General features: G+C 39.7%; 1 protein-coding gene across 16 annotated transcripts in view; it reads right to left on the bottom strand.

Moving 5' to 3' along the window:
- Positions 1–2,773: 2,773 nt before the first annotated feature.
- Positions 2,774–13,254, bottom strand: part of baz2ba (bromodomain adjacent to zinc finger domain, 2Ba) — a 160,960-nt gene continuing 150,479 nt past the window's right edge. For all 16 annotated transcript variants that reach the window (XM_060918688.1, XM_060918686.1, XM_060918687.1 and 13 more), the window contains 5 exons: positions 12,270–12,405; positions 12,021–12,167; positions 6,600–6,895; positions 6,043–6,186; positions 2,774–4,668 (listed from right to left, as the gene is read on the bottom strand). In XM_060918688.1, the coding sequence (XP_060774671.1) occupies positions 4,512–4,668; positions 6,043–6,186; positions 6,600–6,895; positions 12,021–12,167; positions 12,270–12,405 (880 nt within the window). In that variant the 3' untranslated portion in view covers positions 2,774–4,511. The remainder of the gene's footprint in view (positions 4,669–6,042; positions 6,187–6,599; positions 6,896–12,020; positions 12,168–12,269; positions 12,406–13,254) is intronic.

Genomic DNA, 13,254 nt, shown 5'->3' on the forward strand with positions numbered 1-13,254 from the left:
ACATGGCCGCCTCTAGTGTACTGTACATGAATAGATAGATAGATAGATAGATAGATAGATAGATTAAAAATTCTAAAGAAACTAGATTTTTCAAAAAAAAATTTAAAGTGTATTTTAGTGCACGTATATTTTGGAAAATAGTTACATAATAATAATAATAATAATAATAATAATAATAATAATTTTGTCATAAATATTTGTTAGAAGTGGGTACAATTAAACATAAAATAATAACTGCTGTTGTTGACTTATTGTAAATGGTTAATGGAAAAAATCTAAAATATTACACACGAGATAGATAGATAAAATTTTAAAGAAAAGATTTTTCAAAAAAATATTTAAAGTGTATTTTAGTGCACGTATATTTTGGAAAGGAGTTACATAATAATAATAATAATAATAATAATAATAATAATAACATTTCATATCAAATATTTGTTAGAAGTGGGTACAATTAAACATAAAATAATAATAATTGTTGTTGTTGTTTTATTCTAGTAATATTGAAAATGGTTAATGAAAAAATCTAAAATATTACACACAATAGATAGAGATATAGATTATTTATTTATTTATTTATTTATTTATTATTCTAAATCAAACAAGCTTTTAAATAATAGTTTTTAAAAACGAGCAGCACGATACTGTCCTACACATAAATACGACTCCTACTGCTGATTATTATTTTCATGTCAAATATTTGTTAGAAGTGTGTATTAATAAACATAAAATAATAATAATAATTGTTGTTGTTGTTATTGTTGACTGTTATTCTGCAATAAATAAAAATAGAGCCGGCAACAAGGAGGAGGTGCGAGGAGTCCAGCGTGAACTGAGAGCAATGATCAGGGAGGCCAAGGGAGTCAATCAGTTACAGGAGGAAGTTGGAGTGGAAACTCTGTCTGGAGTACACACTGTCTTACCACTGTATCCTTAACTCAGGTGCAGTATATAGGAATCATTGTATATAAAATCACTTCATTTTGCTTTTACTTAAGTTACTGAACTTATTTAAATTTATTTTAATTTTTTTTTATTCTTTTTCAGACGATTTTATCTTCTATTTTTAGACAGGTTTACTAATTCTCTGATTCAGGAACTTGGTAGCAAATTCGAATTTCCCTCCGGGGATTAATAAAGTAATTCTGATTCTGATATTTTTAATAAAAAATTCTAAAAAAAAAAAAAATCCAACCTAAATCTGCCAGTTGTGTACTGTCCCAAAGAGTAAATAACTCAAAAAATTTGCACACAATACATATATAAACATGTAAATAAATAAATAAATAACAGCATTGATTTATTTATTCATTTATTTATTTATAAATTATTCTAAATCAGGCAAACTTTTAAATCATACTTTTTAAAAAATGAGCAGCACTATACTGTCCTACACATAAATACTACTAATACTAATACTACTACTACTACTACTACTACTACTACTACTACTAATAATAATAATAATAATAATGTTATTAAGTATTTTAATAATTCTAATAAGTTTAAAAATAACAATAAATAGCAGTAGTGCCATCCTAAAAATTAAATGACTCAGAAAATTTTTATTATTATTAAATATAAAGTAAAATGTTAGATAGATAGATAGATAGATAGATAGATAGATAGATAGATAGATAGATAGATAGATAGATAGATAATTATTGTGCCTCTTGTAAAGTTGAGGAAAAAGGGTTCAAAAAAATCCACCTTTTGGTGAAGTCTCTTCATATCACACTGAAAACAATGAGAAAAATCCAAGCTTTAATTGAAATAAATTTATTCAGATAAAAAAAAATCCATCAACAAGAAATAATTATTTTCAACAAAAACACATGTGCCACTGTTATTGGCACCCCGGGAAATGATAGTGAACACAATGTACCTGAAGCATGTTTCCCATTTAAGTTGTACATGTTTGATTTGATTGGAGTGTGTCGGAACTTTCATGCTGTAATCCATGACTTCCTGATTAACTGGGGGACAAATATGAGGTGACACAGAGGCCAAATTCCCTTAGTCAGCCTTAGATCTTTATCTAATCCTTTTTACTCACCTTTACAAGGGGTGCCAGTAATCATGGCGGGCTCTGTGGGTAGAACTATTAGTTTTTATGATTTATGTTAACCGTATGATGTTTTCTATCTGCTCTTTTTAAGAGAACTACTGCCAGCTTTTTAGTCATCACTTAATTTTTCTTCCAAAATTTTCTCACTTGTTTCAGATATTTCAGAATACAGAAGATTGTCAAAACTAATATGGACCTAATATATTTTATATGATGACAATGATTATTATTATTACTAATACTACTGCAATCATCATTTTTACATGTTGCAATATAATTATAATATTCTGAAGGATGTTTTCAGGTTTTGCTCATTTTTCTGCCAGGTTTGTTTTGTTGTTTGTTTGACACTAAATTACACCACATGACCGTTGCATTCTGGATTGTGATTGGTCAGAAGGTGTTGATTAATTATCTATAACAGCAACTCTGACAATAGTACAGCTGCAAATCTCAGGTTTATATTAAAGCACTTGTTCTTTTAGGTTATCGTTTCTATAGTAACAGCTCATTCACAGAAATAGTAGATATGGCAGAATATTTTACAGGCATTCTGTAAGGACATGTTTATTTATGGAAGGAGTCTCCAGTGTCAAAGGTTTGTAACGAGTACAGGGAAGTCTTCAGGACAAAGGAGTTCATGGTTTCTTGGTATAAGAGGAGTAAAGAAAGACGGTTTAAAAAAAGCACCAAGAATCAGTAAGATGACTTTAAAAACATCCTTTTAATAGGTCCGTGCCACACACACTTGCAGACGCACACACGCATACACACATACATACGTATACATACACACACGCGCGCACACACACACACACACACACACACACACTAGTGAAAAATAATGCTCCTACAAAAAGAACGCTACCATTTTGTTTCCCACAATAGCTTTAAATAAAATAACTTCAAGTACTCTGACTCGGGTACAAAAAAACTGTGTTCTAGCTGCCTCCAGTGGCCAAGACTTACAGGGATGTTGGGGAGAGGAAGAAGAGGAGCAAGCAGAGGAGGAGACTTGGACACGGGCTGCGTCCCAAACCGCACTCTATCCTGTTAAGTAGTAGGCTACGTTAAACCAGTAAACCACTCACGAACACTGGTTTGGCGCACTGCTCTAAAGAACAACACAATTTAGGACGAAGCCACAGGTAAACAGGGGTTATGTGGTTTGGGACGTGGCCAGAGTTGTTACCGAAAGCTTGCTGCATATGTGTGTGTGTGTGTGTGTGTGAGTGAGTGAGTGAGAGTGTGAGTCAGTTGCTGAAGCTACTCCCAACAGTTCTCACATGGGGATACACACTCGTGTTGTACAGTATATATGCCAGCGTGCGGAGGAAGCCAGGGGGTGTTTCGTGTTTTTTTTTCTTTAAAAAAAAATAAAAAACAAACAAAAAACAAACAAAAAATACTTCCCTACACCCTGTTCAGAAGGGCAGGCACTACCAAGATTAAGGAGACCACAGTGTTTGTAGAAGATATGTGTGTATACTGTACACCAATAAATGTGTCAATAATAATAATAATAATGATAATAATAATAATAATAATAAAATAAGTCACTTTAAGACTAAAATTAAATGCTACAATCGGTCTAAGGCATGAACAATATCCAATGTTTGAAACCATATGTACACATCATTCCAAACAAGACTCGATATAGATATATCGGTATGAACAGACAGTATGTACACTTTTCTTTTTTCTTTTCTTTTGTGCATGGGGAGAGGGGGGGAACGACACCACTGCTCATCCATGTGTGTGTGTGTGTGTGTGTGTGTGTGTGTGTGTGAGAACGAGGGGAAAACTCCGATGTCGGACGCCCCGGAGCGGTGTAAACAGGTTCCTTTCTTTTCTTGGCTTCGTTTCATATTTGGAGAGGAAAAAAAAAGAAAAGAAACAAACACAAAAAAAAGAAGAAAAACATGTACAAATAAACATTCCATTCGATTTTTTTTAAAGCAGTTTGCGCTGTTTCTTCCTTTTCATAGAAAATGAAGAATGGACCTTTTTTGTCATAAATAATCATTTGAAAAAAATTAAATACATTCACTATAATATTAACGATAAAGTAAAAAAAAAACAACAGAAGAAACAAAAATATATTTACAGGTAGTGGAAAGTGTTTTTTTTTTGTTTTGTTTTTTTGATTTCTCCTAGGTACAGCTCTGACGGTTGAAGATTTCAGTGCGATTTACTCTTTTCTACAAGGAAATGATATTGCACAAAGACACCCTCTGTCCTGTGTCTCTTTGGGGTGTTGTGTTGTGTGTATGTGAGTGTGTGTGTGTGTGTGTGTGTGTGTATGTCCAGGGGGGGACATGTTCAGGTTGAAGAATGGTGCTTTGCTTTGCTGGGAGGAAAATTCTGGGCGGTTCGGATCCAAGGTTCTGATCCCAGGTTGAGAGGTTCGGAAAAAAAATGGCGCACGGTGGCTTCGAGTCAATCAGTTAGTCTGCTTCAGGAGCTCCGTCCACCTCTTCTCAAAGAACTTCCTCATGTTGTGCCCGGCGCGGCCGATGTCCGAGTTGTCCTCGTTGAACTTTTCGCAGTTGTCGAACACCAGGTTGACATCAATAATGAACGTTTCGAGGTTCTGGTACCTTAAAAAAAAAAAAAAGTCAGAAATCCACACAAAAAAAAAGACACTGAGTGAAATGGTTTGTTATTTGTGAACAATTTATTTTAGTGAATTGGCCAAATTGATTCATAATTGAATTGAATTACAAATCAATTTGGCTGATTCGTGAAAATGAATCAGCCAGATTGATTCAGAATGAATCAATTTGGCAGACTCACTAAAGTGAATTGGCCAAACTGAGTCATAATGAGGGCGGCACGGTGGTGTAGTGGTTAGCGCTGTTGCCTCACAGTAAGAAGGTCCAGGTTCGAGCCCCGTGGCCGGCGAGGGCCTTTCTGTGCGGAGTTTGCATGTTCTCCCCGTGTTCGCGTGGGTTTCCTCCGGGTGCTCCGGTTTCCCCCACAGTCCAAAGACATGCAGGTTAGGTTAACTGGTGACTCTAAATTGACCGTAGGTGTGAATGTGAGTGTGAATGGTTGTCTGTGTCTATGTGTCAGCCCTGTGATGACCTGGCGACTTGTCCAGGGTGTACCCCGCCTTTCGCCCGTAGTCAGCTGGGATAGGCTCCAGCTTGTCTGCGACCCTGTAGAACAGGATAAAGCGGCTAGAGATAATGAGATGAGATGAGTCAATCATAATGAATCAATCTGGCCAACTCGATAAAATGAATCGGCCAAACGATTCATAATGAATCATCCATCCATTATCTCTAGCCGCTTTATCCTGTTCTACAGGGTCGCAGGCAAGCTGGAGCCTATCCCAGCTGACTACGGGCGAAAGGCGGGGTACACCCTGGACAAGTCGCCAGGTCATCACAGGGCTGACACATAGACACAGACAACCATTCACACTCACATTCACACCTACGGTCAATTTAGAGTCACCAGTTAACCTAACCTGCATGTCTTTGGACTGTGGGGGAAACCGGAGCACCCGGAGGAAACCCACGCGGACACGGGGAGAACATGCAAACTCCACACAGAAAGGCCCTCGTCTGCCGCTGGGCTCGAACCCAGGACCTTCTTGCTGTGAGGCGACAGTGCCGCCTCATAATGAATCAATCATAATGAATCAATTTGGCCGATTTGCCAAAATGAATTGGCCAAATTGATTCATAATGAATCAATTATAATGAATCAATCATAATGAATCAATTTGGCCGATTTCCTAAAATGAATCGTCCAAATTGATTCATAATGAATCATAATAAATCAATTTGGCCGATTCGCTAACATGAATCATCCATATAGATTCATGATGACTGTGATTTCCTTTAAAACCTGCAGTTTTTCGCTCTGAATATTACAGTGAATCAAATGAATCAATATCTGTCCAGTGATTCAGTGAATCACTAAAATATGCCATCACTACGATGGAGGCTGTAACGGAGACTCACTGGCTGCTGACGAGCTTTTCGCGGATGGTGGAGAAGTCCATGGGCTTTTTGATGACCTTGCGGTATCCGGGGACTGATTTGAGGTTGACGGGTGTGAGGAAGGGCCAGGCGTCTTGATGGCGCTCCAGTTCAGCCAAGAGAATCCTTCACAAGAGGAACAGATGTCAGAAAACCTCCAGCGAACAGACTACAAGCCCTGCTGATAGATTATGGAGTGAAACTATTTTTATTAAAGGAAACGGAGAAACGTTTGTGGCTTTGTGAGGTTTGGGTCTCTCTGAGCATGCGTGCCTTATATTTATCAGCACTGTTTATCTGAAAGCATAATTTGGTTATCATTCAAATACAGCTTTTAATAAAGCATCATGAAAATCTCATCTCAGAATTAATAAGTCTGATTTGAATATTTTTCCTTTTGTTCTGAAACTTCCTGAATTATGGGTTAAATATAAATATAGTTTGACATGTTAGTTTTGTTGGATTTAAAGGATAAATGAGTTTAAAATGTCCTTTCCTTATTTATTTATTTATTGTTCCATGCTGAAGGCATGCGATACCTGCACAGGCCTAGGTCGCGGTTGTTGTCCCTGGCCGTTTTGGCTCGTTTCACGCAGGCCGGGCTCTCGGGTTTGGCAGACAGAGGAACAGGCGAGCTCTTTTTCGCCTGGCCGGAAGCCGTGGCTGTTTTCTTTGGGCTGCTGTTGCTGTTGCTGCTGCCTCCACCTGCCTCCTCTTCCTCACATGCCTCCTGCTGCTTCTTGTTCTTCTTGGCTGTCTCCGAGGATTTCTTTCCCCCTCCGCCGGACTGCACACGACTCTGAGGCTTCTTGCTCTTCGGGGACTGGTTGCTCGCCTGGGGAATTCACATAGCATTCATTCAATCACTGCTCCTGATCTCACTAAAGTCCCTGAAGTCAAAAGCACTTATTCTTGCACTGCATTTCATTCGCCTCTGCATTCTGAACTCGAAGAAGGAACGATCCCAACACATCTTTATAGTTTAATGCAACACACTGCTGTTAAATCGATTTGATATGCAGTGAATGCAGTCACAGGAGTCAGATGGCACCCTTTTGAGTTACAATTGTTTTAAAAAGTTTTGAATTTTTCCTTTTTTTTTTTTTTAAAGATACTGGCTACTCTAGCATGTGTATCAAAAAATAAAAATTTGAAACACACACAAACACTTTACACTGACATGGTGTAACAATTTCTAATTGATTAAAGATGAATCGACACAATTTATTATTTATACAAATCGATAATTAGTGAAAAAGGACAGACAACTGGTGCGCAAAAAATTTATTTGTATTTTTAAACTGGACCAGCAAGGTGATTTACTCACCAGTACCAGTGAAAAGTTTGGACACGCCTTCTAAATCTAATTCAACATTATTTCTTTATTTTTATTAATTAAAAGTCACTTCGTGTCTTAAAGTAATGATGGATGTCGTTTCTCTTTACTTAGCTGTTCGGTTCTTGACGTAATACAGTATGGATTACTACAGCTGTGGATGGAATAGAGCTATTTTATTATTTGTATTTTTATTATTTACTATTTACTCTTTGATGATGTCAAACACATTAAAGCTAGACGGCCTTTCAGACTTTTCAAGTGTCGGTCATAAAAAGAAGAATTTTCCCCGACACCCAATTATTTTTGCTTAGTGGACCGAAAGCTACTGAATTCGAATCGCAGACTTCCAATTTTATTCTTTTTTTTTTTAATAGAACAATTAATGAATTTATCTCCACGTGACCCTAAATTCTCCGCTATTTTTTCCTGCTTCACCATGACCCGATTCTAGATACTACGTCATGCATGACATCACGTGGTGGGCTTTCCCCGTTCGCGCAAGGCATTGTGGGATACAAATTTGAAACGGGGAGAAAAATGGAGGACGTGAGTGTGCGAATGAAATGTGAAAGACCGACTACAGTAACGGAAAGAAAGCGAGAAGAAAAGACGTTATGTTCTATATGAAGGAAAGGAAACGCAGGACCAAACTAATAAATATCGGCGCTCTGCGAGCACCTCGGTGTGATCAGCTGTTCGTTTAGCGACAGAATGATGGAACTGTCAGTGCACGCTCAAAGGGAAACCTGCGCATGCACACTCACACGGACTTCCTCTGTCTGCTTGACTGCGCAAAGCAAGCGATTTCATGCACATTATTTGCTTTAATCCCCTCAAATTAAATAACTTCCCAGCCACAGAACAGAATGGCCTGATACTTTGTGAGATATTACAGAAATAAACAGATATCACAATCACCACATTTCAGACGGAACTAAATTTCATTTTATGATCTTATGAAATCGAAAGGCCGTCTTGCTTTAAGAAGGTAAGAAACTCGTCCACTAATTACCTGTTGACAAGACACACCTGTTAATTGAAAAGCATTCCAGGTCTACCTCATGAAGCTGGTTAAGAGAATGCCAATAGCGTGCAAAGCGTCAAGGTAAACGCTGGATACTTTGAAGAATCTAAAATATCAAACTTTTTTTTTTTAATTCCAGATGTTATTTCATAGTTTTGATGTCTTCAGTATTGTTCTACAGTGTAGAGAATACAAAATACAGAAAACTATGAATGAGTAGAGTAGGGGTGTACAAACTTTTGACTGATACTGTAACTCTGATACTTGAGGTGTAAGGTGGTCAGGATAGCTGTCTTAAGTCAGTACTTTTCTCATCTTGACATTCCGATAAAATCAAACGTGTCTAATATTATCTTTAGTGGGAAGCCATGGCCTAAAAGTTAGGACCAAAAGGTTGCAGGTTCGATTCCCTGGATCAGCAGGAATGGCTGAAGTACCAGTGAGCAAGGCGCCTACCGTAACCCCCAACTGCTCCCCAGGCTGTTGTACGCCACTCTGGATAAGACCATCTGCTAAATGCCAGAAATGTAATGTAAGGTCTTAACTCATGCAAATTTGCTTCGTGACCCTGTAAAGATCTTTGAAAAAATCGTAGGTAATCGCTTGAAAAGCTGTTTTGTGGCTGAAAAAGCCGACATCACTCTGCGGCTAACGACACATTGTCTTTAGATGTGAGAGGATGTCAGCCTTTTGCCTTTTAAAAGTATTTTCAGAGTTTTCTGGTGTATGGTTAGCAAAAATCACATCAGATTCAGTGATAATTAAATAATATTTTCTGGCTTTTTTTCATGGTCTATCAGATATATTCCATTCAGCGAGCATGATACTGAACGAGTCGAAGACGAGTAGCTGAATGGAATATATCTGATAGACCACGAAAAAAAGCCAGACAATATTATTATCATACAAACACATTCCTTTCAGGCGTTCAACACATCTTTCTCTTTCAAAATTCTCTCAAAATCTTCCGTATTTTTTTAACGTAACAAACCTGGCGGCCATGTTTGTTTACAAATTGTCACAGTCGCTCGCTAGCGCGGAAGTTTTACAGTACATCTCCGACGTGTGACGTCATGTTGTCTTGACAACCGTGCGATATCATAAACCATATTCAACGCTCATTCTCCTTTGGGTAGAGTGACGTAATACACGTAGGATAAGCGATATGCTAACAATATTGCATGCTCATCTCATCTCATTATCTGTAGCCGCTTTATCCTGTTCTACAGGGTCACAGGCAAGCTGGAGCCTATCCCAGCTGACTACGGGCGAAAGGCGGGGTACACCCTGGACAAGTCGCCAGGTCATCACAGGGCTGACACATAGACACAGACAACCATTCACACTCACATTCACACCTACGGTCAATTTAGAGTCACCAGTTAACCTAACCTGCATGTCTTTGGACTGTGGGGGAAACCGGAGCACCCGGAGGAAACCCACGCGGACACGGGGAGAACATGCAAACTCCGCACAGAAAGGCCCTCGCCGGCCACGGGGCTCGAACCCGGACCTATATTGCATGCTATCAAACCAAATGAATGAAACCCGCTAGAAGGGAATAGAACACGTTTTTATTCCATGGAAAAAAGTATCCTGTATGTATAATAATGTCCAATATCGAATGCCTTAAAAATCGAAATTGTATCGTATCGTGTGGAAGCCGGAGGTTTATTTAAGGTCTAAATGTTAAATGGCCTAATTGGTCTGGATCAAACTTTAAAATCTGATTTTATTTTAAAGTCCAATAGCAGTTCTGCACCGGTGTGTTATTTTCTTTATCAAAGCTAAATACATTTTATTTCTAATTTTTTTGTGCGTGTTGAAAATTTACTGACCTGTTTTTTTTTTAAAAGGAAACCGTTAAATATGGATAAAAAACGCTGGAGATGGAGTTGGCAGGTAGAAAGAAAAGAGGAAGAGCAAAGATGAGATTTATGGATGTGGTGAAGGAGGACATGAGGACGGTTGGTGTGACAGAAAAAGATACGGAGGACAGGAGGAGATGGAGGGAAATTATCCTAATGGGAACAGTTGGAAGAAGAAGAAGAAGCAGGAGGAAGAAGAAGAAGAGGAAGAAGAGGAGGAAGAAGAAGAGGAAGCAGGAGGAGGAAGAAGAAGAAGCCGGAGGAGGAGGAAGAAAAAGAAGAAGAAGAGGAAGAAGAAGCAAGAGGAGGAAGAGGAAGAGGAAGAAGAAGCAGGAGGAGGAAGAAGAAGAAGCCGGAGGAGGAGGAAGAAAAAGAAGAAGAAGAGGAAGAAGAAGCAGGAGGAAGAAGAAGAAGAGGAAGAAGAAGCAGGAGGAGGAAGAAGAAGAAGCTGGAGGAGGAGGAAGAAAAAGAAGAAGAAGAAGAAGAAGCAAGAGAAAGAAGAGGAAGAGGAAGAAGAAGCAGGAGGAGGAAGAAGAAGCTGGAGGAGGAGGAAGAAAAAGAAGAAGAAGAAGAAGCAGGAGGAAGAAGAAGAAGAGGAAGAAGAAGCAGGAGGAGGAAGAAGAAGAGGAAGAAGAAGAAGAAGCAGGAGGAGGAAGAAGAAGCCAAAGGAGGAGGAAGAAAAAGAAGAAGAAGAAGCAGGAGGAAGAAGAAGAAGAAGAAGAAGAAGCAGGAGGAGGAAGAAGAAGAGGAAGAGGAAGAAGAAGCAGGAGGAGGAAGAAGAAGAAGCCGGAGGAGGAGGAAGAAAAAGAAGAAGAAGAAGCAGGAGGAAGAAGAAGAAGAGGAAGAGGAAGAAGAAGCAGCAGGAGGAAGAAGAAGAAGCCGGAGGAGGAGGAAGAAAAAGAAGAAGAAGAAGAAGAAGAAGCAGGAGGAAGAAGAAGAAGCCGGAGGAGGAGGAAGAAGAAGAAGCCGGAGGAGGAGGAAGAAAAAGAAGAAGAAGGAGGAGGAGGAAGAAGAAGAAGAAGCAGGAGGAGGAGGAAGAAGAAAAAGAAGAAGAAGAAGAAGCAGGAGGAGGAAGAAGAAGAAGAGGAAGTAGTTGTTGTAGTAGTAGTTAAATATGGATGCTTGAAGGCTCCACCAGAGAATTAGGAGTTCTGAATGAACAGATGACAAAATTCTGGCAATTTGGATATTTTTATCTTTTAAATCTAAACTTCTGCTCTCAATATCTTATGTTGGCCTTTTGCAGTGTTTAAGCTCTTAAACTGTTTAGCATTCTCTCGTCCTCTGCGATGTTTCAAAAGTCGTGGTCAGGAACTCGCTGACGGTTTTTGTCAAGGCACGGCGGGAAACGAGCGTTTTACTGCGAACACACTGGCACGCTGACATGTACCGGGTGTGCGTCCCTGACGAGAAGAAAAACACATCCGTTTTATGGTATAAAATCCTGAATCCTGTATCCTTTAAGTGTCTAAAATCAATGTGCCTCAGGCTGTTTGTAACCGGATGACAGAGGCTGCCAAATGAGTTGGAGTAAAATGTAATCCGAGGTGGATTAGAGAGGCATAAATATGCACAAAGTCCTGTGTCTCTGGGGCGTTATATATAAAGGGAAGAAAAATTCCTAACCAGACTGCATCCCTGAACGCTCTGAGAGCTCTGTGTGTGTGTGTGTGTGTGTGTGAGAGAGAGAGACAGAGCTCTGAACGTGACGAGAGGCAGAGGCAGTTACCTTGGAGATGCAGGCAGGGCAGTACCAGTCTCCCTCAGGGATGGCGTTGATCTTGGGCTTGTGGCAGTAGGTGTGACAGCCCTTATCACAGCCATCGCACAGCAGCAGCAAGTCCTCATTATCCCCCTTACGGCAAATCTGGCAGTACTACACACACACACGCACACCATAGAACATGCTTTAAATACCGTTTCATCATTGTGCACAGGTTGGCACTGAACCCAAGTCCAAGATTTCACACACACTCACCACTTTCATAATGGATCTCTCCCAGGCGATGGACTTCTGCAGCTGTTGCAGGCACATAGCCAGCTGTGACGAGTTCCTGACCTCGCTCAGAGCCTTCCTCCACACCTTCATCCCCGGAGCGATCTCCTCCTCACCCCTGAGAGACACAACAACAAAGAGACGGGTTACAAACAATCACACACACGTATACATTTTACAGCTTAAAGCCAGCGTTATACTTGATATTAGCAACACGTTTGCAGGCACACACACACACACACACACACACACCCACAGCACACACCCAGCATTCAGTCAGTATTCTCCTAACACTAGCAATACAGTCTCTCACAGTTACAACAAATCTATTTATTCGATCGGGCCAGAAATTAACCGTTAAATTACGCGGTTGTGTTTAATACATGACGCAGCCTGTATAATCAGAAAATTGTAAATATGCTTTGTTGTATCTCTGGCAAATTTAGCATATTACTCTTTTTTTTAAAAATATACTTTCCCTAGGCGGCACGGTGGTGTAGTGGTTAGCGCTGTCGCCTCACAGCAAGAAGGTCCTGGGTTCGAGCCCCGGGGCCGGCGAGGGCCTTTCTGTGTGGAGTTTACATGTTGTCCGCGTGGGTTTCCTCCGGGTGCTCCGGTCTCCCCCACAGTCCAAAGACATGCAGGTTAGGTTAACTGGTGACTCTAAATTGACCGTAGGTGTGAGTGTGAATGGTTGTCTGTGTCTATGTGTCAGCCCTGTGATGACCTGGCGACTTGTCCAGGGTGTACCCCGCCTTTCGCCCGTAGTCAGCTGGGATAGGCTCCAGCTTGCCTGCGACCCTGTAGAACAGGATAAAGCAGCTAGAGATAATGAGATGAGATACTTTCCCTATTGTACATTATTAATTGTCGAGGAACCAAATGATGTTTTTTTTTATCATTTAAATGCATTATTTGTGTCACGTTCTCCTTGAAACATAAACATTAAAGTTTAATGATTACACAT

Source organism: Neoarius graeffei, chromosome 4 (assembly GCF_027579695.1).
Source record: "Neoarius graeffei isolate fNeoGra1 chromosome 4, fNeoGra1.pri, whole genome shotgun sequence".
NCBI lineage: Eukaryota > Metazoa > Chordata > Actinopteri > Siluriformes > Ariidae > Neoarius > Neoarius graeffei.